We start from the raw sequence: 22,510 nt of genomic DNA on the forward strand, positions 1-22,510 counted from the left end.
CATCGTGTATGTGGGAAGGGATGAGGTGCTTCCCGGGAGGGCGACATTTCCTTCATTAGCCTCAATCGCCCAGAACGCCATCGGAGCCATCATTATCAAACGGTTCAAACCACTGAGTCCGGCTCAACGCTCGAGCCAGCGTTTGAACCCTCCGCCAAGCCATAAGGTACCAACCGCTCATGACCACGCTCCAGTGTTGACATCAGTATCCAGCGGCTCGTCCCACACCTCGCTGGACTCAGACGCCGTCCGCTTGACGCCTGTTTCGGTCCTAGCCAGTATTTCAGCTTGCACCTCGGCAAACTTCTGCCGCCAGTGCTCGACGTCCTCGGGCCTCCGTAGCAGGCCGGGGAAGTCGATCAAAGCAAGGAGAATATCGGCGACGGCAGAGCTGTACGGCCCCCGCGCCTTTTCCAGCGCGTGGTAGGTCTGCAGGAAGTAATTCACCGCCTCGTCCGGCCGGCCGGTGACGTAGCGCAGGAAGCCCATGATGAAGAAATAGGTCGGTAGGACGCGCTGGAACTCGGCTTGATGCGTAGGAACCGCGGGGATCTGCGCGCCCACCCGGCTCAAGATGTTCTCGGCGTCGCCAAACCGCCGGCAGGTGATGAACGACGTCGCCGTGCCGAGCAGCAGGCGGCATTGAGCGACGGAAAGCGTCTGGTCGGGCGGAGCCATCTGCTCCAGAGCCCGGCGCGTGACGCGGTCGATCTCATTGCCGGCAGCTGAGCCCTGCAGCCTGAGCACGAGGAGATAGTCTCGCAGGGCATTGATCGTGTTTTCATCTTGAATGTCGTCGTCACTGCTCATCTGGTCGAGCCGGACCTTGGCCGTCCCTTCCAAGACAAGCAGGTACTCGGACGTCGACAGCGACCTGATGCGCAGCCAGGCCAGGCTCATCGGGTGCTTGGCCCCCAGGATAACGCGGCACAGGCCGGCTACGAACTTCACCACCGCCCGGCCCAGCGGCGGTCGCCGGACAGAGAGGTAGAAGCAGCAACGCATGAGGGCGGGGAAGAGCGTAAAGTCCTGGTCCTTGATGATCTGCGGTAGGTCGTCCAGGAGGTGGTTGACCAGGCGGACGACGTCGGCGTCGCGGCCTGGCCAGTCCGACACACTGCGTACCTTGTCGTACCATGCGTTCAGGCGGGCCGCGGCCTCAAAGCCCCCGGGGCCGACGTAGCGCCGGTGGGAGGGCGAAAGGTGCCAGAGCCCCTGCTCAAAGGAACCCTCGGTGTAGGTACGGAAGAAGCGCAGAATCTCCTCGTGGACGCGGAGCTCCTGGGCGGCGTCGAGCTTGGGCGGCACGGAACTTGACGTTGTCCGTGGCGAACCGGGCGGCGGTGTTATGCATCTGATGTCGTCCCCGCACTTGCTCGACTCGAAGGCGCCGCGGCCATGCTTGGCCCAGAAGCCCGGGGTCCGCGCGAGATAGCGCTCGACATCTTCCCTGGCGGATTAGCTTTTCTCAGTGGGGTGTTGCCAGCGTGGACCGGCACTGTCTCCGGCTTACCAGTCGACCGGGCGGCCCCGGATAAAGAAACAGGACTCCTTGCCCTGGACATCCCGTTGCTTCTTGAGCCGGAGCATGTAGGCCACTTCGGCGGCCTTGTTGTTCTTGTCAATTCCCCACTTCCGGATGCGTGTTCTGTACATCTTGACTCTGAGTTTGGTCAGCACCAGCTTATGGCAGAACTTCCAAATACGGAACAGGAGCCGCACGTCGCAAAGAATAAGTGGTGCGAAGCCATGTACTCCATAACCTCCTGCAGCGACCGCTTCTCCTCCAGATACAACCGGGTGATGGTCTCCCGGTGAGCCGCCCAATCCTCCGGCCCCGCGTAGAGCTCCTGCATGGCTGTTTCGTTGCTTATGGATAAGTCTGCATACGGATGGGATTCGAGCATTCGATGAGTGATGAAACGTTTCCATGAATGTGCCAGGCCCCTTTAAGAATTGCTGGCCGGGGCAGTCTTGCCGGGCCGGGCGGTGCGTCAACTCGGCTGCGCCACCGCCGAGCCGGGATGGACTTGCTCCCGAACACACACCTCCGGCCACTGTGCGAGGCAGCTCTTGAACTTTCGGCTGTAAGCTGAGGTGCCGAGTGGCTGGTTGACAAAGCTTACTGAGGTAGTTGCTGTGTACGGAATAGTTATTGTGGGGCCCCAAATGTCCTTGCATAAGGACCCACAAGCTAGGTAGTCCCTCACCTACCAATCGTAATGAACTTGCCGCAAGCCACAGAGCAATTGGATGAGGAAATGTGGTCAACTCCGTTCACAACGGATACTTCCGTCTTTGGTCTGGGTACGGAAAAACTGCAGGACAAAAGAGAGTGACAATTCTGCATGCAGGATGAGCCGGAAGGGGAGCTGTCTGGAGAGGACAGGCTGCTTGGTGGTCCCCTGTAATTCTTTTTTGCCGTCCGTTCTTCCGGCCTCGGTTTTTCGGTCGCTGAACTATGGACTTAGTAAGCGGTTCCCAACCTGCGGCCGCCACGCTATCGCCCACTGCGCCAGCAAGAACGGGACGACGATCCTCCTCAGCTTCAGTGCCGGCACAAGCCACGACCTACCAGTAGCCTGACGTGGCAGCGACAAGCCTCATCCAGAAAAGCGAGTTTGCGCCAAGCAGAGCCGGAGAGGGACGAAGTTGTTGAATAGGTAATCGGAGAGGAATAAGGAATGTTGATACGAAATCAGCACTCAATCCTCTACACACAACAAGAGATGTGTCGCTTGAAGACGTCTAAAGAGCTCTACTGTTTTCCTTTTAGTTGGTATTTCTCCTAGGTACCACCGAGGCACCTCGTTGAGCTCCGTCAGAGAGACGAATCTCTTACGCTCCCACACCCGCATGGCAGAACTTAAACCTGGCCGACTCCTCAGCCATGTGTTGCTAGAACGAGGTCTCGGTGCGGAGCAGGCGACGTAGACATTCAGGCCTCTTGCAGGGGTGTGTTTCCATCCCCATTGAATCCATTTAGATCATTCGGCTCTCGAACGATGGGTTGGGTGTTCTGTGCCTGTCTTGTGAGTTGCCCAAAGCCAGGTTTGGACTGGAGGGGGATTGCGCGGACGTGGATAACTAATCCGCAGAGGGTCTCTAACAAAAAATGTACGGCACATAGGCATACACAGTAAGTTCTACTTGAAGATCAGTGATCACGACATGCTGGGGGCTGCACTATACACAGTATGTCATACCTCTCCTGCCTGTCTTACCACATGAAGGGAGGTTTAGATAATTCAAGCGGCAATTATCCGCCAGTGAGTTACTGAGCTGCTCTCCATGCTGTTTGGATGCTGAGGAAGATTATTCTGTAGCGATCCACCAGGAATGCAGGGACCTATGTGGGGCTTGGCGCTGTCTGGCCCATGATCCAGCCGCGCAATGGCAAACCATCACTGCTGACTTGCACCGAGCCGCAAACGGCTCTGCTTCCCGGCCGCACTCCAGCTTCCATTGAGCCATCAGCTGTTGCGCACAGTTGGCAACAGCAGTACAACCATGCAGCTCAACAGAGAGCGGCGGCGAAGAATCTGCAAGATGCTGCACAAGACGCTTCCGGAACCAGGCACGGCCGAGTTCGAGCTGTAAGTCAGGCCCATCCCTGCATCCATCCGTTGATCCCGCCTATCGCCGGCGTCGATTGTCGGCCGAGTCGCTGAGAGCGCGCGTCCCTGGCCACAGATGGACGCAGAACCAGCAGCGCTCCCCGCTCCTCCGCCTGCCGCCCGAACTCCGGAACCGGATCTACGAGCTCGTCCTCGACGTCGGCCAGATCAACGTGTGCTTCAAGAAGTGGGAACACAAGCCGCGGACGCGCAACGGCCAGCGCTACTACGCGACCACTGAGGGCGGCTTCTGGTGCCGCATCCTGGAGAAAGACCAGAACCCGTGGAGGCAGACCAACAACAAACCCCTCCACCCGCCACCGCGCCACGGCATGACCCTCCTCTCGCCCGTCTGCCGCCAGCTCTACCACGAGACCGTGCTGCTGCCCTACCGCCTCAACGCCTGGTCCTTCGAATCGTTCCACGTCATGGACCGCTACGTCATGAAGGAGAAGCGGCTGCCCTTGGCGCACCGCCGTGCGATCCGGCTGCTATACACCCAGACCGTGTTACCGGTGGCGGTGGAGAAATATCTTGGCGGTTTGGAGGTGGTCGTGCTTGAGACGGGGCTCACAATGGTGAAGCGGACTGTGGAGGCAGGCCCCGAGCAGGGCTGTCGCAAAACGGTCGTGTGGGATGTCTACTCCCGCAAATGGAAGTGACCCGGTCGGGGCTCGCGTTGCTGTCACACCCCAACCAGCCCTTGCCAGGCGCATGGCTGACGCTTGGTCGTCAACGAAAACGGCCAGTGCCCCTCAGCAAGCTGCGGAAGCTGTGGTAGCTGAGGATGCCTCTCATGCCGTGGTACATAATGCTGGGCCATTGTCGTCCCGGAACGGGCTTATGCGTGGGAATACCGAGACTGCGGGCGCAGCTGACACGCCACCCCGTCTCTCACCACCAGGGACCGGCGGCTGAGGAGAAGACCAAGCCAGTTCGGTACTATGACGGCCTGCTCTCTCTCCAAGAGCATGTGTGGCAATTGGGTCTCTTCAGTTTCTGACCGAGGACTCACAGCCTGTCAACTCGGGGGTCTCAGTGGAAGTGAGACCTGCTGCCACTCGTGATGAACACCTGCCCAGGTGCTGGTAGGTTGGACAAGGCCCAGCGTGTTGTGCGGAGCCTTGACGCGTCGGCCCGGTTTGGTGCCCCAGCCGCATCGGCCGGCCTGTTGGAGAACACTGACTCGCCCTGCTCATTGCGAACTGCTCACGTTCGCTGTGTTGCGAGCGCTTCTCCCCATCCACTCCGGCCCCACTATCACACACATTTCATCGGGATGGTAGGGAAGTGAATTACGTATTGTTTTCGGTGTCAAGTGAAGGGCAAGTCGGTCACTACGTGGTGCCAAAACCGCGTGGTGTGATCACGGCAGGAAAATGAGTGGTTTGGTGAGGGCTTCTCGCCATCGTTCGAGATTGTTTGGATACAGAAGATGATATCGTAGCCATTTTCTCGTCTTTTGCGTCTCTCTTTACCAAGCAGCCCCCCGATATGGAGTCCGTCAGTTCGAACGGGCTGGTTCAGCCAGCTCGCGCTGAAGACGCTCACACTTTCAGCAGCGTGGGCCTCGTGCCGCTCCTCCTCCCGAACGAGCTCGCGTTCAACCCGCACCCAGCCACGACACAGGCCGAAGCAGTATGCACGTACTTGATCTTGCCTCCCTCGACCCGGAACAGGTGGCTGTCCGGCATCGGCGCCTGGCCCTGCGTGCGGTCCAGGCCGGGGAACCCGATGAACAGGTCGACGGCGCCCATCTCCACGTCCACCACGTACCGGCGGTACGGGATGACGATCGTGCTCGGCCACACCATCTCGCACTCCCCGTCCTTCATCTCCCCGCGCGCCGCCATGCCGCCCTCCAGCCGGTAGCACGGCTCGGACCACGGCACCACCACGCTGGTGTTGTCGAAGCGGTCAAAGTAGGCGTCGCCCAGCGCCTGCACGGCCGCGCGCGAGGCGGCCTGCTGCGCGGGCGGGATCGGGTCCCAGTTCTCGCCGTTGTTGAGCTCGAGCGTGCCGGTCGCGTTGAACAGCCAGTCGCCCGGCTGCGTGACGACCGACTCCATCAGCGTGGCCTGCTGCGAGGCCGCGTCCAGCACGATGCGCGTGTGGATGACGTGCGGCCGCGGGTCCGTCGCCGCGATGAGCTCCGTGAAGGTCGCGCACTCGTCCGGGTCGTGCAGCGAGCGCGCCACGTCGATCTTGAGCGGCGTGGATACCGCGCCCGTGCGCAGGTCGCTGAGCTTGTTGTTCTCCAGGTAGATGAAGTTGGGCGAGGCCGTCGTCAGCGCCGTGAGCAGCGCCGGCTGGCCCGACTTTTGCGCCGTCACGTAGGTGCTGGTGATGTTCTCGAGGAAGGAACGGGGGCAGGCCGCCGCCGAGGCGACGCCGCTCAGGGCGGCGAGGGCGGTGAGCACGGTCGCGAGCGATGTCATGATGGGCAGCGTGCTGTGTGTGGATTCAACTCCGTGAACAGACAACCCGCTCGCATACATCGACAACTGGGACCGTGGCGGCGTTCTAAATGCCGGAGGGACATAACACATACAGGCAGTAAAACTAGCCCCCGATGAACACTTTATGGCGGCGTGTAACACACATACAGTGGCCCTGTGCGGATATGCAGGTACAACGATTGATTAGATGCCCCTGTTGAAGGGACTCCGTCAATCAGAGTGCGGGCGGCCCAACCCCGCTCAGGGCGTTCACGAATCGCCGCTGGCAGTGTTATTAAACTGTCGTTGCTGGGTGCTGCGCATGCGGAGTGAACTCGGGGGAGGAACGGGATGTGGTCAACTGCCGGATGTAGGGTCGGCCCCCTGGCCAGGGGTTAATTTGGAAGCGCCGGATATTGCGAATCCCCTCAGCTTGAGCCCTTCAGGGAGCCGCCTTCTCCAGAAGGATGCCACCTTGGGAATGTTGGCTCGTTCCCTCATACGTGTACGTGCTATATTGGTTGATCGAGAACAAGCATGGGAACGGTGGACCAGTATACTTCAACATTGCGAGCGCTACGGAGCTGGAACTGGCATAAGCCATCAAAGTCGGAGCGCCGCAAACCCAGTAATTGTTTGTCTATCTGTTTGTATATCCAGAATCCCTGTCCTCAATGCTCTTGCTCGTGTCCAGCAAGCTCACTGCCAATCAGAGGAGATAACGCCAAATGGTCAAGGGAAAGCTAGAGAAAGAAAAGGCATGTCCCGACGGCTACGGTTCACACCTCAATCGCCGACGCGGTGTGGCTGTCATGCATCAGCGGGTTGACGACGCGCTCGTCCCAATGGAAGCCGAAGTCGTCACCGAGCTCCTTGCGGCAGGCGGCCGCGACGGCGTCCCAGACGTTGTCGAACACGCCGAAGCTGGCCGGGTTCTCCTCGTCGTTGGCGCCGCCCTGGAACACGCCGGTGCGCACGAGGCAGGTGTTCCAGCCGTACATGTTGCCGCCGACGATGTCGGACGCCGGGTTGTCGCCGATCATGTACATGTTCTGCGGCACGCGCTCCTCGCCGTGCAGCATCTCCATCCACGAGGCGATCACCTCGTCCGCGTACTTGTACGTGGCCAGCTCGGGCTTGCCGTAGACGACGCGCTCCAGCTCGACCCCCGTCAGCGCCTTGTACATGGCCTCGAGCCCGATGCGGAAGGCGCCCTGGCTCATGCGCGGGATCGGGTGCTCCGTCGGGCACAGCAGGTCGCCCTGCGAGAAGTAGATGGGGATGCGCTGCGACACGGGGTCCCTGGCGACCGTGCCCAGCCGCCCGTTCTCGTGTCAGAACCAGCCCGGCCCGGGGTAGCGGGCCGGCCCACCGAGATTAGGATCCACCGGCCTAATGCCCAACTGCCGCCCAAGACTGGGCTCCTGATCAGGAGAACTCTCCTATAATACAATATCTTCAATACCACGATTGTTTCTAGTTGTATATATCACTTATATCGTAATAGCTTTATCTTCCTAAGCCTATATAGCGGTTCTAACAATTAAGAGTCTTATTAGCTCGAAAACCTAGCCCTATCTCTAAGTATACAGCCCTATATATAGCGCTTAGTAGCAACTACTATATCTTCGAAAGCCGATATAAAGATCGATATTATCCTAGCTAGCCTAGATGACTAGATAGCTTAGAACTATAAGTTCGTTAATAAGGCTAAGTATCTCGACCTACTTAACTATTTTAAGGGTAAGGTGGAGCTCCTTCTAAAGCTTATATTGGCTGATATCTACGATCTCGCCTAGGAGTATATTCGACGTAAGCTCTAGGAATATATTGTCGAACTACGAGCTTCTACGCTAGCTATAGCCAATATAGGAGCTCTAGCTAATCTAGGAGCGCCTACTATAAGCAAGTAGCGGCTTAGCATTGCCTCTATAGCCTAGGATAATAATATAGATTCCTAGACCCTCTCTAAGAACGAAGGTCTATAAGAGTAGCCTAGTATCGAGGTACTAAATAGCTATTAGAAGAAGCTCTATAATAAGAGGGAGAAGTAGTTTAACAATAATATCGTTATTGTCATTATATAGGTTAAAAAGGATCTAGACTATAAGTATAAGGACTATAAACATTAGACTAATTACCTTATTTAGATACTAACCTTTATAACTACTATAGTAGTAGCTAACTACTAGTCTACCTACTTTATAGAGTATATCGACCTTCGAATATAGTATAACAACCTTAAAAAGATTATTTAGCCAACTATTAAGACAATAACTAAGCTTCGAACGTATATTCGTATCTACCTCGATATACTTAAATACCCTAGGAATATATATATTAAGGAGGCTAATTTCGAGAAGTAGCTCATTAAGTAGGAGAGCCTAATAGATAAGGCCTCCCTCTAGAAGATAAGTAAAGCAAAAGATCCTAGCCTATAGTTCAACGAATTGATAGCTATACTAGAGAAGCTATTTCTAAGCTTTATTTCCCTTTATATTATAAGTAAGATAGAGATCTTTAAGAAGTTAACCTTTCGAGATATAGCTATAAAAGTCTATAAAGGTATATACCTATTTCTTAAGAAGGCGCCTAGCTATATAGGAAAAGGATCCTTCCTAATATATAGCCCTAGAGAGAAAGAAAATAAAGACTTTAAGCAACTAGAAGATTAGAAGGATCGCCCTAGGCACTAAGCTAATTGTAAAGAGGGAGCTAAAATTGGCTAATCCTACTCTAAACGTAAGCTAAGTATATCTATAGCTCCTAGTACCTCTATAAGGTCCTTAAGTATATTAAGGAAGTGCTATATTTACAATTACTTTTATCTAACTAAGCGATACTATTATTTAAACCCTAAGAGTATACTACCTATATAGGAACCTAGAGAATATATTAAGGCTTATATAGAGGCTAATTTAAAGGCTAATTCAACTTTATAAGTAGAGGCTAATAGGCTCTAGATAAAGAGGTCTAGAAGTAGCCTCGTTAACGATATAAAGAGCAATATAGGCGAAGATCCGCTACTATATTGATTAGCTAACTACTTTAAAAGAGCTATAGCTACGCTTCCAACGAAGGAGCCTAAGGTCCTTAAAGTAGATATAGCCGATGCCAACGCCCCTAAAGAGGGCACTACTCCTAAAGAGAGTACTACCTAGGAAGAGGGTAATACCCTCGAAGTAGGCACTGCCCTTAAAGTGGGTATCGCCCCTAATATAGGTAACGCCTCCAATATAGGCACTAACATTATAGTGATATTTAGCTACTAATATATTGTAAGAATATAGTAATAGAGAGCTATAGGCAAATGTATAGCGAGCTTTGCTACAATCCTAGCTATATTCTAGGTAGGCTAGAGATACCTTTTAATTAACTTAGTGATCTTAGATTTAGGGTTAACTATTTATATCGCTAACTATCTAAGTAGGTTTAAAAGGCCTCCTAAGTTGGCTATATCTAATAACTATATCTAAGTAGGCGAGTACCCTATTTAGATTAAAGAATATAGCGAGATAGATATTAAATTATATAATAATGAGGGTGTTATAGTTCTTACGTTATATAATGTAGTTTACTACTTAACCTTTATATATAACATTATATCGTTGGAGTAGCTTAATTGATAAGGGATTTAGTAGGACAATAGGCTAGAGAGTATACTAAACTACCTACTTAGGTACTAAGATTATATACTCTTTAGATATACTACGAAGAAGCTCTAATAATATATCTTCGAATATATACTTAAAGACTATATACCTATAGCCTTTGCTATCTAAATAAAGAGACTTAATTGTTAGGCTCGTTATATAGAAAGTGTAGTAGACGCTATAACTTAGTACCTACGCCTTAGCTATATAGGCCTAAGGGCCTTTAAACACTTTGTCAATTGCTTATAAGGAGGGCGTATTAAAGGTGTATCAATATTCGAGTATAATAGCTATAGCCTTAGCAAGTTAAAACGTAGGCCTAATTGTATTCCTAGGCCATTGAACTACGGCCTAGGCGATAGGATCGCCTTAGATCTATACCCTTTCTAGGAAGGCCAATAGCGCTTTAAATATCTACTATTAGCGACAGATCGCTATTTAAATATAATATAGGATTACTATCTATACGACTATAAGGCTCTAGGTATCCTAGTAGCTATTAAACACCTTGCTACATTATTTAAAAAGTAGTATTAGCTATATATCAAGTTCCTAGAGTATAACAACGAATTTATATAGGTAAGCGCTATTACTATCTAGGTAGAGAGACAAGGTATCCGAATAGAGCCTTTAGCGCCTAATATACTTATATAGAATAGAGGCGCTAAATGCTTAGGGGGTATAATCAAAGAGAAGGCTAGAACAATAGCTATTAGCATATAGTTGCTAGGGCAACTATAGCTAAAGGTTACTAGAGCTATAGTATATCTCTATAATAAGACACTATCTTTAACAATAGAGTAGATAACGCCACTAGATCGCTTTTATATCTTCTTTACTAAGAGAGATAGCCTAAGAGCCTTAGAGTATAAATCGTACTAAAGGCATTTAAAGGTCTATAGTTATAAGGTATTTACTATAATAAATGCTACTAAGAAGAAAGAAAGGCGCTTTATATAACGTACTAGCCTTATAGCGTCTACAAATAAGCGTACGATATTCTATTCAACTACCTTAAGGAAGGAAAAAGGAGAAGTACAGGCTACGGTCCCTACATATAGAGTTTTTTAGGGGCTCGCGAAGTAGGTTCGGACCAACGTTATTCCAGGCACGAGGCAGGCCTACTACAGGTCCGTCCTAGGGCCGCCGCGGATCCGTCCTAAGGCCGCCGTAGATCCTAGGCGTAGCCCTATATACCTAGCCTAGGTATAGCCCAGTCTATAATATACCCCCCCCGCCCCGTTGGATAGCTGAATTAGAGTATATATAACGTTGTATTGAACGCGGTTTAGGTCTAGCGTAACGCTAGTCGTAATAGACGCTAGTACCTACTATCTAGTTGTATAGCGCCTACTTCGCTATTAGGGTAGTCTAGCGTAGTTGCCTATTAAGGCCTTGCTACTTATAGCTATCCTATTGCCTAAGCTTAAGTTGTTTATTTATATCGCCTAGTAAGCCGCTAATTAGCCTTTCCTCGTTTTATATATTTATATATTGTAACTACATTGTACTAAATATACCTACTAATTATATATAATCTAACCTTGCCTACTGTCATTTAAACCCCTTCTCCTATATAATTTGACTTTCTCGTATTTTCTTCCTATATCTAACGCGCGCCTCCCCTTCCTCCCCTACGATCCGTTCTTCCCCTTTCTCGTATAGTAACATCGTTCTCCCTATTCTACCTCGTATACATTTCTTTTCTTTTATACTCCTACCTTACGTCTACCTATACCTTCGAGCACGTTGCTCGTTATCGCCTTAGCTCCTATAAAAGTCTCTTCGTCCCCCCCTTCGACAACGATATAGTTTTAAAACTCGCCTACTACGTTTATATATAAGAACGCTAAAATGTTAGTCGCTACTACTACTCTTAGAGGTAGTAGCGTAGGCTACTATCCTAATGGCGATAATAACAAAGACTATAATATAAGTGCTTCTAAGACGACTCTACTATAGACCTAAGTTGTTTATTAACTACGATGTTATAGAACTGAAATAATCGCTAGAAGAACGATAAACTATCGATTAGTAGGTTCGTTGTCGAAGGAGACTTCGACGACAAAGAAAACGAACTACTCTCCAACAAAGGAGAGTTCTATATATAGTATATCGTTCACCTTCTTAGTAGTACTAAGGTCGAATATATCTCTAGTCGTAATAAATCTTATAAAGAATGTTAAAGAGCCTATACTATATATAAGTAGGACTCTATATTATAGGTAATAAACCTTTACCTTCGATCTAGTCTAAAGAAAATCCTTAAGGTGTATAATATAAGCTAGGCTATCGAGACCTTAGCCTAGAAGAAGATAAGCTTATAGTCTATTCGCTATATAATCCTTAAATATAAATTTCAAAAGCTAATATAGTCTTTCTAGATCGCTTTTAACAATATATAGATATATCGTATCCTTGCTCAACCAATACTACTCCCTCTATCTATTACCGAGTAGACTTTAATTTGCACTATCCCTTAGACCCTAGTCGCCTCCCCTACTACGTCGAGCTACTATAGGGCTTTAATGCCCTATAATCTACCTACCTCCTCCTTAGACTGCTCTACTTAACTAGCCGCCTACCTAACTTATCGTTTAATAAATAACAAAGAAGCCTACTAGTACAATATACGCTATTTAGTCGACGTTATTACAATAGTCGTTAATACTAATAACCATCTTATCGACTATATTTTAAGCTCATTGTAGTCTAGCCCCTCTCTATAAAGCGGCTATAGTACAACTTCTACTAAGTACGATATTGTCCTAGTTCCCTTTGTCCTATATCCCTAGCGCCGTCTATCCTTTCCCCTTAAGAACCTTGTCTACGTCCCTTAGGAACGTACTAATCCTCTACTTTAAACCCCTAGTAGGTCTAATAGATAGCCGATTATAGAGGTACTCTCGTCGTTTAACAAAGGTGTCGAGTACCTACCTATCGACGATATAATACTATCTAAAGACAAAGAGGCTATAGAGTAGGGCTAAAGACAGCTCTATCCTCTACTATAGCTCTACTCCTGCTTTATCCTACGCCTCGACCTATTATCGAATTAACCTACCGACTAGAGTAGTTATAATAACTTTGATATCCGCCCCTACCCTACCTTGGAGATCCTAGAGTAGATGATATATCGGCTATTAACCCTATTTCCCTTCAACTTATATCTAGGTATCCTATAGTACTATAGGATTAACGCTAAGGTAAAGCTAAAGGACTACCTACATCTAAGGAAGGAGACCTAGTTAACGTGTCGAAGCCTCTTTATATTTATATTTTTCTTATTGTTCTTTCGTAATAAGGCTATAGCTAGATATATTAGGGTAATCATATATTTAATAGTACTACCGAGCTATATTCGTTTTGTCATTGTTGTTTCTTATAAAGTAGTCTATATATAAACATTGCGTTTTCCCTTCCTCCTTTAGTTCGACGCTAGCCTATCGTTATATCGTATATCTCCCTATTCCTATTCGAACTTGTCGAATATAGTAGTATCTAAGAAGTTCTCTAAAGGCTCCTACATTAGTTTATTATAACCTACCTACTTAATATATATATCGTAGTTATTTCCCCTTCCCCTAGTGTTCTAAGCTTTAAAGATCGCCTCTACCCTATACTCCTACTAAAGAACACCCTCCTTCGACGTAACCTATATAGGGTCTAGCCATTTATCTATAACTTTCTACAAAGGGAGTAGATTGGAGGCTACTCGCTCAACTAGATCGATATAGAAGGTTGGGTATAGACCATTTAGTATATCGAGCGTCATCGTCAAAGGGGTAGGTACTACGACTACCTTATACTTAGTATTTAGCTAATCGAGTTTCTTACTAAGGCGGTTCATCTTTATATTATATAGAGAGAGCTATACCTTGTCCTTTACTTTAAACCTCTTAGCTAGACGACAAGAGCGGTTTACATTCGTCTACTACCGCTACTATATATATACGATAGCTACTTAGGTCTACTCTATTCCCTTCTTTAGATAGCGAAGGAACCTAGTAGTGTAGCCCTCTAAGGTCGCTATAAACGCTATTAGAATTATAATAAGTTGTATAGAGCTTATATCGAACCTATAGAAAAGGTAGTTTAGGCTTACCCTAGTTATAGATAAGTCCCTATTGTTGAGTATAAACTAGTAGGCTAGGAGGTATTTAGGCTAGTCGTACTATATAAAGGAGACGAAGATCTAAAGGATAGCCTATACCTCTTAGTTGATCTACTCTATTCCCCTATCCATCTAGGGATAGTAAAAAGTCGATAAGAGCTGCTCTACCCCTATCGCTTTATATAGTACGGTTTAGAACCTACTTAACTAGTCCGACCTATAGTCAATTATAATTTAAGTCGGGAACCTATAGAAGCACTACTATACGTTATAGAACTAGAGGGTATACTCTTCTACTCTTATCGAATATATTGCCTTAAGCTATATATACTTAGAGAGATAGTTGGTAATCACTATAAGGTAGCTAGGTGCCCCCTTGTCTCTTATAGGAAGGTCGGTTATAAAGTCAATAGAGATCTACTTCTAGAAGCGATTAAAGATAGGCAAAGGTTATAAAAGCCCTTGATATAACTGCTAAGAGATCTTACTTTAATAGCACTAGTTGTAGTTCCTAATGAACCGCTTTATATTAGACGATATAAGGTCCTAGTAATAATCTCTCTAAAGTATTTTAAATAGCTTATTGCGCCCTAGGTATCTTAATATAGCTAAGTTATAGATCTACTAGATAATCATAGTAGTTAGGGGCTCCTATATAGAGAGCTAGAGACGGCTATAGAACTAGAGTACGCTTTATACGTTAAAGGAGTAGTCTACGATCTAGGTTTATATTATATTCGCCTTCTTTAGAAACTTCTAAACTTCGTTGTAAATAGCTCGAAGTTGGTAAATATAGTGCTCGTCTTCAACAATACCCTTGTCCTATAGGGCTATGAGCTACTTATCCTCGAAAAGCATCTCTTCTATAGGCAACCTAGCCTCCTTCTATATATTAGTCTAGTATACTTTAATTGGAGGGAGTAGCTAGGCGATATACTAGTTATCTTTAGGCTCGTCTTATTTATACTAAGAAAGCGTATTAGGATATAAGGCCTAAGATCCTAGCTAGTACTTTAGCTTAAAGTTAAATAGGGAGAGCGTCTCTATCTATTAGGCCTACTATTTATTAATTGGATATAGCTAGGTAAAGTACTTAAGGTTCTTATAGTTGGTTAAGATAATAAAGGGGGCTACTATACTCTAAAGCTCCGTCGACTAGGCCTTGAGATATAAGATAATAGCCAATAGCTCTTTGTTATAGATAGTGTAGTTACGTTTAGCGGAGCTCAGTTTTATAGAGTAGTAGGCTATAGGGTAAAGAACCTCGTCCTCTCTCCGCTAAGATAAGTATCTACTAAATGCTATATTAGAATAGTCCATTTCTATAATCGTCTCTCTCTTAGGATCCTATTAAGCGAAGATCGGCTCCGATATAAACGTGGCCTTAAGTATATCAAAGGCGTTCTACTCCTTTTTACCCTAGTAGAAAAGGACGTTCTTATAGGTAAGGCGTATTAATAGGGCTGTCTTCTTAAAGAAGTTAAAGATAAAGTTGCAATAGAAATTAGCGAATCTTAGGAAGCTTTATACTCCTTAGACTTTACAAGGTGCCTCCTACTTACAGATAGCTTTGATCTTCTTAGGGTCGAGGTAGATATAGACCTCTACCTCTATAATATACCCTAGGTACTTAACTTCCTTTATCGCGAATATATATTTCTTAAGGTCTAGGTTAAGGCCTACGTCCCTTAGTCTTTGGAGGACCTTATATACCTTCCTTATATAGTCCTTTCAGCTCCTATTCAAGTATACTAAGACGTTGTTAAGATATACTATTATATAGTCTCTTAGCGTTAGACCAAGGGCGTTGTTAATATATCTCTAGAACGTTATAGGAGTATCTATAAGCTTAAAGGGGTAGACTAGCTACTCGAATAGTCTAAACCTTATATAAAACGCTATAAAGTATTTATTTCCTTCAACTATCTAAATACAATAGAATATAGCCCTAACGTCTAGCTTTATAAGCCATTTGGCCCTAGCTAGGGACCGAAGAGTCTCTTTAATTAGGGGGAGTAGGTACTGATCTTGCTTAGTAATCTTGTTTAAGGTTTAGTAGTCTATATAGAACCTCTATCCTCCTTCTAGCTTCTTTATAAAGAGGACTAGGGCAGCTACTAATAAAGAGCTTACCTAGATCTATCCCTTATCTAATAGGTCTACGACCTACTTTCGAATCTCTAGGAGATAGTCCCTTGGTATATTATATAAAGGTCTCTATAGGAGCTTAGGAGGTTTTCCGTCTAAGCTTGTCTTAAGATAGATATAATAGTCGGCTTCCCTCCGATAAGGGGGGAGGTCGTTCGCCTTCTCTTTGTCGAAGAGGTTAGCGAAGTTATATAGCTCCTTTAGCAAGGCGACCTTCGGGTCTAGGTTAGTATCAGGCTAGGAGACGGCCACTCCTAGTATAGTGGTCATCTTATAGATACTAATGACGAAGAATATATCTTATATCCTTTTAGACTTCTTCCTTTATACTTTATAGGCTAAGCTTATAAATATTACACCTATAATTAGAGTAGCGTTGACTTCCTTCTACTATAAGGAGCATTTATATACTTATAGGCTACTTTACGAATTGACAGTAAAGACCTTATTAGCTAGGTCTAGCACGATCCTACAGTAGTTTATCTAGGGGAGCCCTAATATAACGTCGTAGGCTAGCCTTAGTACTATATAGAATATAGTAGCATTGATCTACTTATCGATGTCTATTATAATGTAGGCGATATATATGATTTTCTTTATAATTTGCACCCTCTTGACTACAATACCTAGGGTATAGAGAGTCGGTAGGCTTATCTACTTAATCCCTAATTTCTAATATACTCTCTCGCTAATAGCTCTATAGCTCTAGTACCTACTATCTACTTATATATTTATAAAACTAGAGGAGTTTAGAAAAACAGAGATAAAAAAGGGGGGCTTATCTATTCTCTCTCTAATCTCTATAAACTCGTTTTATAAACGGCTAGGTCCTTTCGGCCCTTATATAAGACTTTATATAGGGGCTACTCTTTTCCCTCCTCCTCTTTAGAGGGAGAGTCCTCCTCTACCTATTCCTTAGCCTCTAACTTATTGATATCGACCTAAGGAGCTAGTCTCTTAGCTAGGGCAAAGGGATAGGTAGCTACAAAGTAGCCCTAGCGCTTATAACGAATATAGGCTCTAGCCTATTAGCATACTATATATACCTCGTCGCTTACCTATTTCGCCTATAGCACGTTTATACTTCGTTTTCCTTTGTTCTACTACTACTTTCCTCTATAACCCCTATTAGCTCCCCCCTAAGCTAGGGCAATGTAGGTCGTATTAATCCTAGTTATCGGTATATCTCTATCTATATTCTTCTCTATATCCGTATTGGGCCTAGATCGTTTACCCTAGGACCACTAATGTCGTTCCTCTAAGTAAAGGGCCTCTAGGTCGGTAGTAATCTTATAGTACTTTATAATGGCTATAACGTAGTCGTTCTATAGGACCCCCTATCCTACTACAATATACTTCAACTTTAAGGAGAGGCATCGTTATAGTCTAATAAGTCGTACCTTGTCGCTCTAATTAAGTCCTCTAGCCTTCGATAGCTTCGCTTTAAAGCGAACAATAAAAAAGGAGAATAGCTCGTTATCTCTTTAGTAGAGTATATCTAGCTCCGTTAAGGCTATAACCTACTTATAGAGGTCTATATAAACTATTACAAAATACTTAAGAAATACTCCTAGGTTATAGTTGCAACTAGGTCCTCTTAACTTATAGAAGGCTATAACCTTAGCCTAGACCCTCTAGCTAAAGTTCCTTTAAATAAATACCTATTGGTCGTAGAGACCTTCGATAAAGTCTTAGTCTACTACTAAGATATACGTTATTGTAGCCCTCTAAATGGCAAAGAGCTCCTTTTTACTATCGAAGGGTTATCCTATAGGAAGGCGCTTCTATTATATCTAAGGAGCTGCTAGAGCTATAGTGTTAGTTGTCAGAGCTTAGGCGTTTACTACTATAGGGGTGTTTATAGTCTAAGCTATAGCAATCTAGGCTATACGAAGTTCCTTAATAGTTGCGTTCTAATATATAATCGTCTCCTATAAGAGTTAGAAGTGTTTATAGACCTAATCTAGGTCTAAGACCTATAGGACGCCTAGGTTGTTTATAATAGCGTCTAGCCTATTCGGTACTAACGTCGAAACGCTTAGCGTACTACTCTCGTCTATACTTGAAAGTAATAGCTACTCTATCTATACGAAGGTAGTTGAACTATAATGTACTAGCCTTATAGCGTCTACAAATAAATGTACGATGTTCTATTCAACTACTTTAAGGAAGGAAAAAGGAGAAGTATAGACTACGGTCCTTGTACATAGAGTTTTTCAGGGGCTTACAAAGTAGGTTTAGACTGACGTTATTCCGGGCGTAAGGCGGGCCCGCTATAGGTCCGTCCTAGGGCCGTCGTAGATCCGTCCTAGGGCCGCTATAGATCCTAGGCGTAGCCCTATATACCTAGCCCAAGTATAGCCCGGTCTATAACACTTTAAACGATTCTAACTAAGAGCTTAGATCGGCTACCTTATAGGATATAATTCCTTAAATATCTACTATATCTAAAACCTAGCTACTAACCAAGTAGTATATATATATAATATAATTTTTAATAAAAAGTAGATATACCTAGGTGATCTAAAGCTTATAGTATAAGATATTCCCTAGGTAGACCTCGAAAAGCTAAAGCGCTAGCTTAATACTAAAGACGCTAATAATGCTAATTAGCTAGATAATAGCGATTTTATACCTATAGCTAAGGAAGAGGATATAATAGAGGCGTTTAATATATATTTAATAACCTTTGAAGAACTAGAAGAGAGCCTAGCTACTACTAAGGAAGTGTTAAATACTATTGTAGTAAAAGGCGATACTATAAGTACTTTCTTAAAGTTTTAATATCTAACTCCTTTACCTACTCTGCTAAACGCCCTAATTATAGCTACCTTCCTAGGCTTATATTCACCTAGAGCCTCTAAAGGAGTATTCCAACTATAGGAGGCCACCTTTAATATAAGAATATTAGGCCCTAGAGCTACTAAATATAGGTATTTAAAGAAGGTCCTCTATATAGAGGAAAAGAGAGAGGAACTCGTCTAAAAGAGTAAAAAAAAAGCTAAAAAGGCAATTAGTACTATTAAAAAGGAAGATAGCAATGCTAGGAAGATCTCCTAAGAAGAAATCGATCGCTTATAGTAAGAAGGTAAGCTTAGATCTATCTACTAGTCGATACTCTTGCCTATACCTCGATAGTACTTTGAACTTAAAGATTACCTACTAGGCTAGCTGTTCCTAGAAGCTAAATGCGATTATCTTTAAAGCTACGAAGTAATAGGCTCCTAGGAAGAGATTCGCTATTATAATAAAGAGGTCTAAAGTAAGTAGATCCTAGATTATATATAGGTATATATCTATAAGTTTAATAAAAGTAAGTATCTCGTTAAATATAAAGTAAGGCTAGTAATATATAGCGATTAATAAAAGAAGAGGTTTATTAAAGAGAACTATATAGCTATACTTACTATATAATCCTTTAAAACAATGTTCACTACTATAGCGAGGTTCGACCTAGAACTAAAGTAGTTCAATATAGTTAACGCCTTCGTTAATATAAAGATTGATAAAGATATTTATATAGAGATACTATATAGCTATTATAAGCTAGGAACTATCTTAAAGCTAAAGAAGGCACTTTATAGCCTATAGAAGTCTCCCCTTTTCTAGCAACGAGAGTTGACGGCTACCCTAAGGAACCTAGGGTTCTAAGCTATACTATAAGAGCCTTATATTATAATAAACAAGGGTATTATTATCTTCTTCTATATAAATAATATCGTCTTCATCTACTATAAAAAGGATTAATACCAAGCTAATGAAGTAATTAGCTAATTATAAGAAAAGTATAAACTTATAGAAGGAGATAACCTCCTATAGTTCCTAGATATAGAGATTTATCGCGACTATAAGAGGCGTTTAATCTAGCTTAGCTAGATAGTATATATTGAGAAGATCGTAAAGTTAACCTAGGAAAAAGGAGAGCTAGAGACTCTAATAGCTAAAGGCGAATTGCTCCTATACAACGATATTGCTAGCTATAGCTCTATTAAGCTCTATTAAAGGAAGATCGGCTTAATCCTATATACTATTGTCAATATATACCTAGATATTACCTTTATAGCCTCTAAGCTTATATAGTTTAATTAAAACCTAGGACCTAAATACTACTATATAGCTAATTAAGTATTACGATACCTCTATTAAACGAGGTTCTAAGCCCTCTAGCTAGGAAGAGGAGATATCTTAGTCGTAGCTAGTAATACTAGCTTTATCGATAATAGTATCGATTATAAGAGCTTATAAGGTTACACTATTATCCTATTTAGAGGGCTAATCACCTAGTAAACTAGTAAATAAGATATAGTAACTATATCGACTATAGAGGTAGAGATATTAGCATTTATATAAGTAGCAAAAGAAGGTATATTCCTTTAACGTCTATTAGAGGTACTAGAGATCTATCTAGATAATAAGATCCTATCGATCTAGTATAATAATAAATAGACGATTTAGCTAATTAATACTAAGATGCCTATACTATAGACGAAGCTAAAATATATTAATATTTATAACTATTAGCTATATTAAGAAGTTTAGAATAAAAGGGTTAATATAGATTATATACCTTTGAACTAGATATTAGCTAATAGCCTAACGAAGGCGCTAGAACTAGAGCTCTATAGGAAGTTTATAGAAATATTTAATCTAGTAGATATCTAGGCCTTTATCAAGATCTACGTCTACTAAACGATATAGAAGAAAGAAATATAGGGCTAGAAGAAGGCTCTAGCTAAATAGAAAGTTCAATTTATAGTATAATATATAAGATTAAAAAGGGTAGGTATATAAAGCTTAATAAATTAAAGCGATAGTAGAAGGACCTTAATACTATAGAATTATTAGATTAGGAAGGACATAGTATTAGGAATAGCTTTATAGATTACTAGATTTGGTAGATTAGAGCCGGAGGCTCGACCTAGAGGGGTATATTAGAACTAGCCTAGCCTAGGGTAGCGGGCCAGCCTACCGAGATTAGGATCTACCGGCCTGATGCCCAACTGCCGCCCAAGACTGGGCTCCTGATTAGGAGAACTCTCCTACAATATAACATCTTCAACACCACGATTGTTCCCAGTTGTGTACATCACTTGTATCGTGATAGCTTCATCTTCCTAAGCCTGCGTAGCGGTTCCAACATCTTGGACCGTAGCAGGTCGATGATGATCTGCATGTCAGTGGCGTAGTCGCGCGAGTCCGAGAAGACCAGGATGGCGTCGATGTTGACCCTGGCGAAGTCGCGCGGCAGCGACGAGGCGCGCTCCTCCTCGGTGAAGACCCGGTACGGCGCGATGGTCGATTCCCAGGCGAGGATGTCGTTGGGCACCACGATGTCCTTGAAGCCGTACTCCTCGGCTACCTCGCGGCACCGGTAGCCCTCGCCGCCGACGACGAGGACGGTGTTGTAGTACTCGGCCAGCGCCCGCATCGGCGTGTGGCTCTGGATGAACTGGTCGGTGCTGACGGGGTTTTGCAGGATGCGCGCCAGCTGCTCCGTCCGCGCCTTCTCGGGCTTGCCGGAGCCGTTGGTGAGGAAGATGTGCGGAATCTTGAGGCCCAGCTGGTTGTCACCATTGAGCATCTCGAGCGCCCGCCTCGCCTGCGGGATCAGCCGGTCGCCGTGCACGAGCACGCCGTCAATGTCGAACACGAAGGCCATGTTCTTGGCCGCCTTGACTTTGTCGGCGTGCACGTCCTGCACCTGCGAAGTCAGGATCTCGCGCGACGGCTGCACCTGTGCCCCCTCCGACTGCTTGCCGGCCCGGGACGCCGCCTGATCCTCGGCCGGGAACGTGACGCCGCTGAGGCGCGACTGCCGCTTCGACCGCGGGATGGGGAGCGTGACGCCGAACGAGTTTCGCGACACCCGCCGCGCCTTCATGCTCGGCGACGCCGAGAGGTTGTGCATGAACTGCGTCGAGTCCGCATCCAGCGGCCTCAAAGCCGGCACCTCGATGGTGTTGTAAGACGTCGGCGATGTTGGGATCGTCAAGTTGCCCTCGAGATCCCCCCAAGCTCGTGCGTCTCCTCTGGCCCCGGCTGTCCTGCCGCGAACGTGTTGTCACATTGCTCTTACTCAAGCTGTCCGTCTTCCTGTGCTGGGTTGGGAAGTCCACCATAGGGTGAGTGGTCTTCTCGGGCGAGTCGGGCGGAGTGTGTATCTGGTGCTGCTTGGGCGGCGGAGCACCAAAATCAATGTCTTCGAACCCCGGCTTCGACATGCTTGCTGACCGTGTTGCAAAAACGAATGCTCCAGATATTCAATACAAGAGATATCAAAGAGTAGGGCAGTTCATCCACCAGGAGAATGTCCAGAGTAGGGGATTCCTAAATGGGATGGAGCGCCTTTATATTCCGGGGACAGAACGCGAGCGAGCTTCCCAGAAGTTTCCTAGCCTGATAGACTGCAATCTGATTTCGTCTGAAAAGACGTGCTTCCTTGCCCTCCGTCTCGTGTGGGTGGCCTCCGGCGCTGCATATTAGGCAGCGGCGGCGTCGTAGAAAGCCCCGTTACCCACCGGCAGCTCCAGTATGACGCCA

General features: G+C 45.7%; 4 protein-coding genes across 4 annotated transcripts; 1 reads left to right on the plus strand and 3 right to left on the minus strand.

Annotated features, from left to right (window-relative positions):
* Positions 1-177: 177 nt before the first annotated feature.
* Positions 178-1,856, minus strand: THITE_2144680 (uncharacterized protein; the record flags this gene model as incomplete). Its single annotated transcript, XM_003653554.1, has 3 exons — positions 178-1,450; positions 1,514-1,663; positions 1,723-1,856. 3 exons carry the CDS (start codon positions 1,854-1,856, stop codon positions 178-180), a joined length of 1,557 nt encoding a protein of 518 aa, XP_003653602.1.
* A 1,546-nt stretch (positions 1,857-3,402) lies between these two features.
* Positions 3,403-4,481, plus strand: THITE_2116170 (uncharacterized protein). Its single transcript, XM_003653555.1, has 2 exons — positions 3,403-3,596; positions 3,694-4,481. The coding sequence occupies exons 1-2, from the start codon at positions 3,511-3,513 to the stop codon at positions 4,277-4,279; spliced, it is 672 nt and encodes a 223-aa protein (XP_003653603.1). The 5' UTR covers positions 3,403-3,510; the 3' UTR covers positions 4,280-4,481.
* Positions 4,482-5,221: 740 nt separating this feature from the next.
* On the minus strand, positions 5,222-5,995 carry THITE_2031700 (uncharacterized protein; the record flags this gene model as incomplete). Its single annotated transcript, XM_003653556.1, has 1 exon — positions 5,222-5,995. A coding segment is annotated over one exon (774 nt), but the record flags the coding sequence as incomplete, so codon positions are not given.
* An 839-nt stretch (positions 5,996-6,834) lies between these two features.
* Positions 6,835-22,191, minus strand: THITE_2048753 (uncharacterized protein; the record flags this gene model as incomplete). The annotated part of the gene is given in 5 exon segments (XM_003653557.1): positions 6,835-7,383; positions 11,406-11,409; positions 21,109-21,845; positions 21,921-22,009; positions 22,026-22,191. The coding sequence occupies 5 exon segments, from the start codon at positions 22,189-22,191 to the stop codon at positions 6,835-6,837; spliced, it is 1,545 nt and encodes a 514-aa protein (XP_003653605.1).
* Positions 22,192-22,510: the final 319 nt, after the last annotated feature.

This window comes from Thermothielavioides terrestris, chromosome 2, assembly GCF_000226115.1.
Source record: "Thermothielavioides terrestris NRRL 8126 chromosome 2, complete sequence".
Classification (NCBI taxonomy): Eukaryota; Fungi; Ascomycota; class Sordariomycetes; order Sordariales; family Chaetomiaceae; genus Thermothielavioides; species Thermothielavioides terrestris.

What these genes read in the sequence shown, in the direction of transcription:
- THITE_2116170 (XM_003653555.1), top strand. Translation starts at nt 3,511, where the DNA reads ATGCAGCTCAACAGAGAGCGGCGGCGAAGAATCTGCAAGATGCTGCAC. An exon ending in GGCACGGCCGAGTTCGAGCT is followed by an intron (nt 3,597 to 3,693) that starts GTAAGTCAGGCC and finishes CCCTGGCCACAG; the next exon opens with ATGGACGCAGAACCAGCAGC.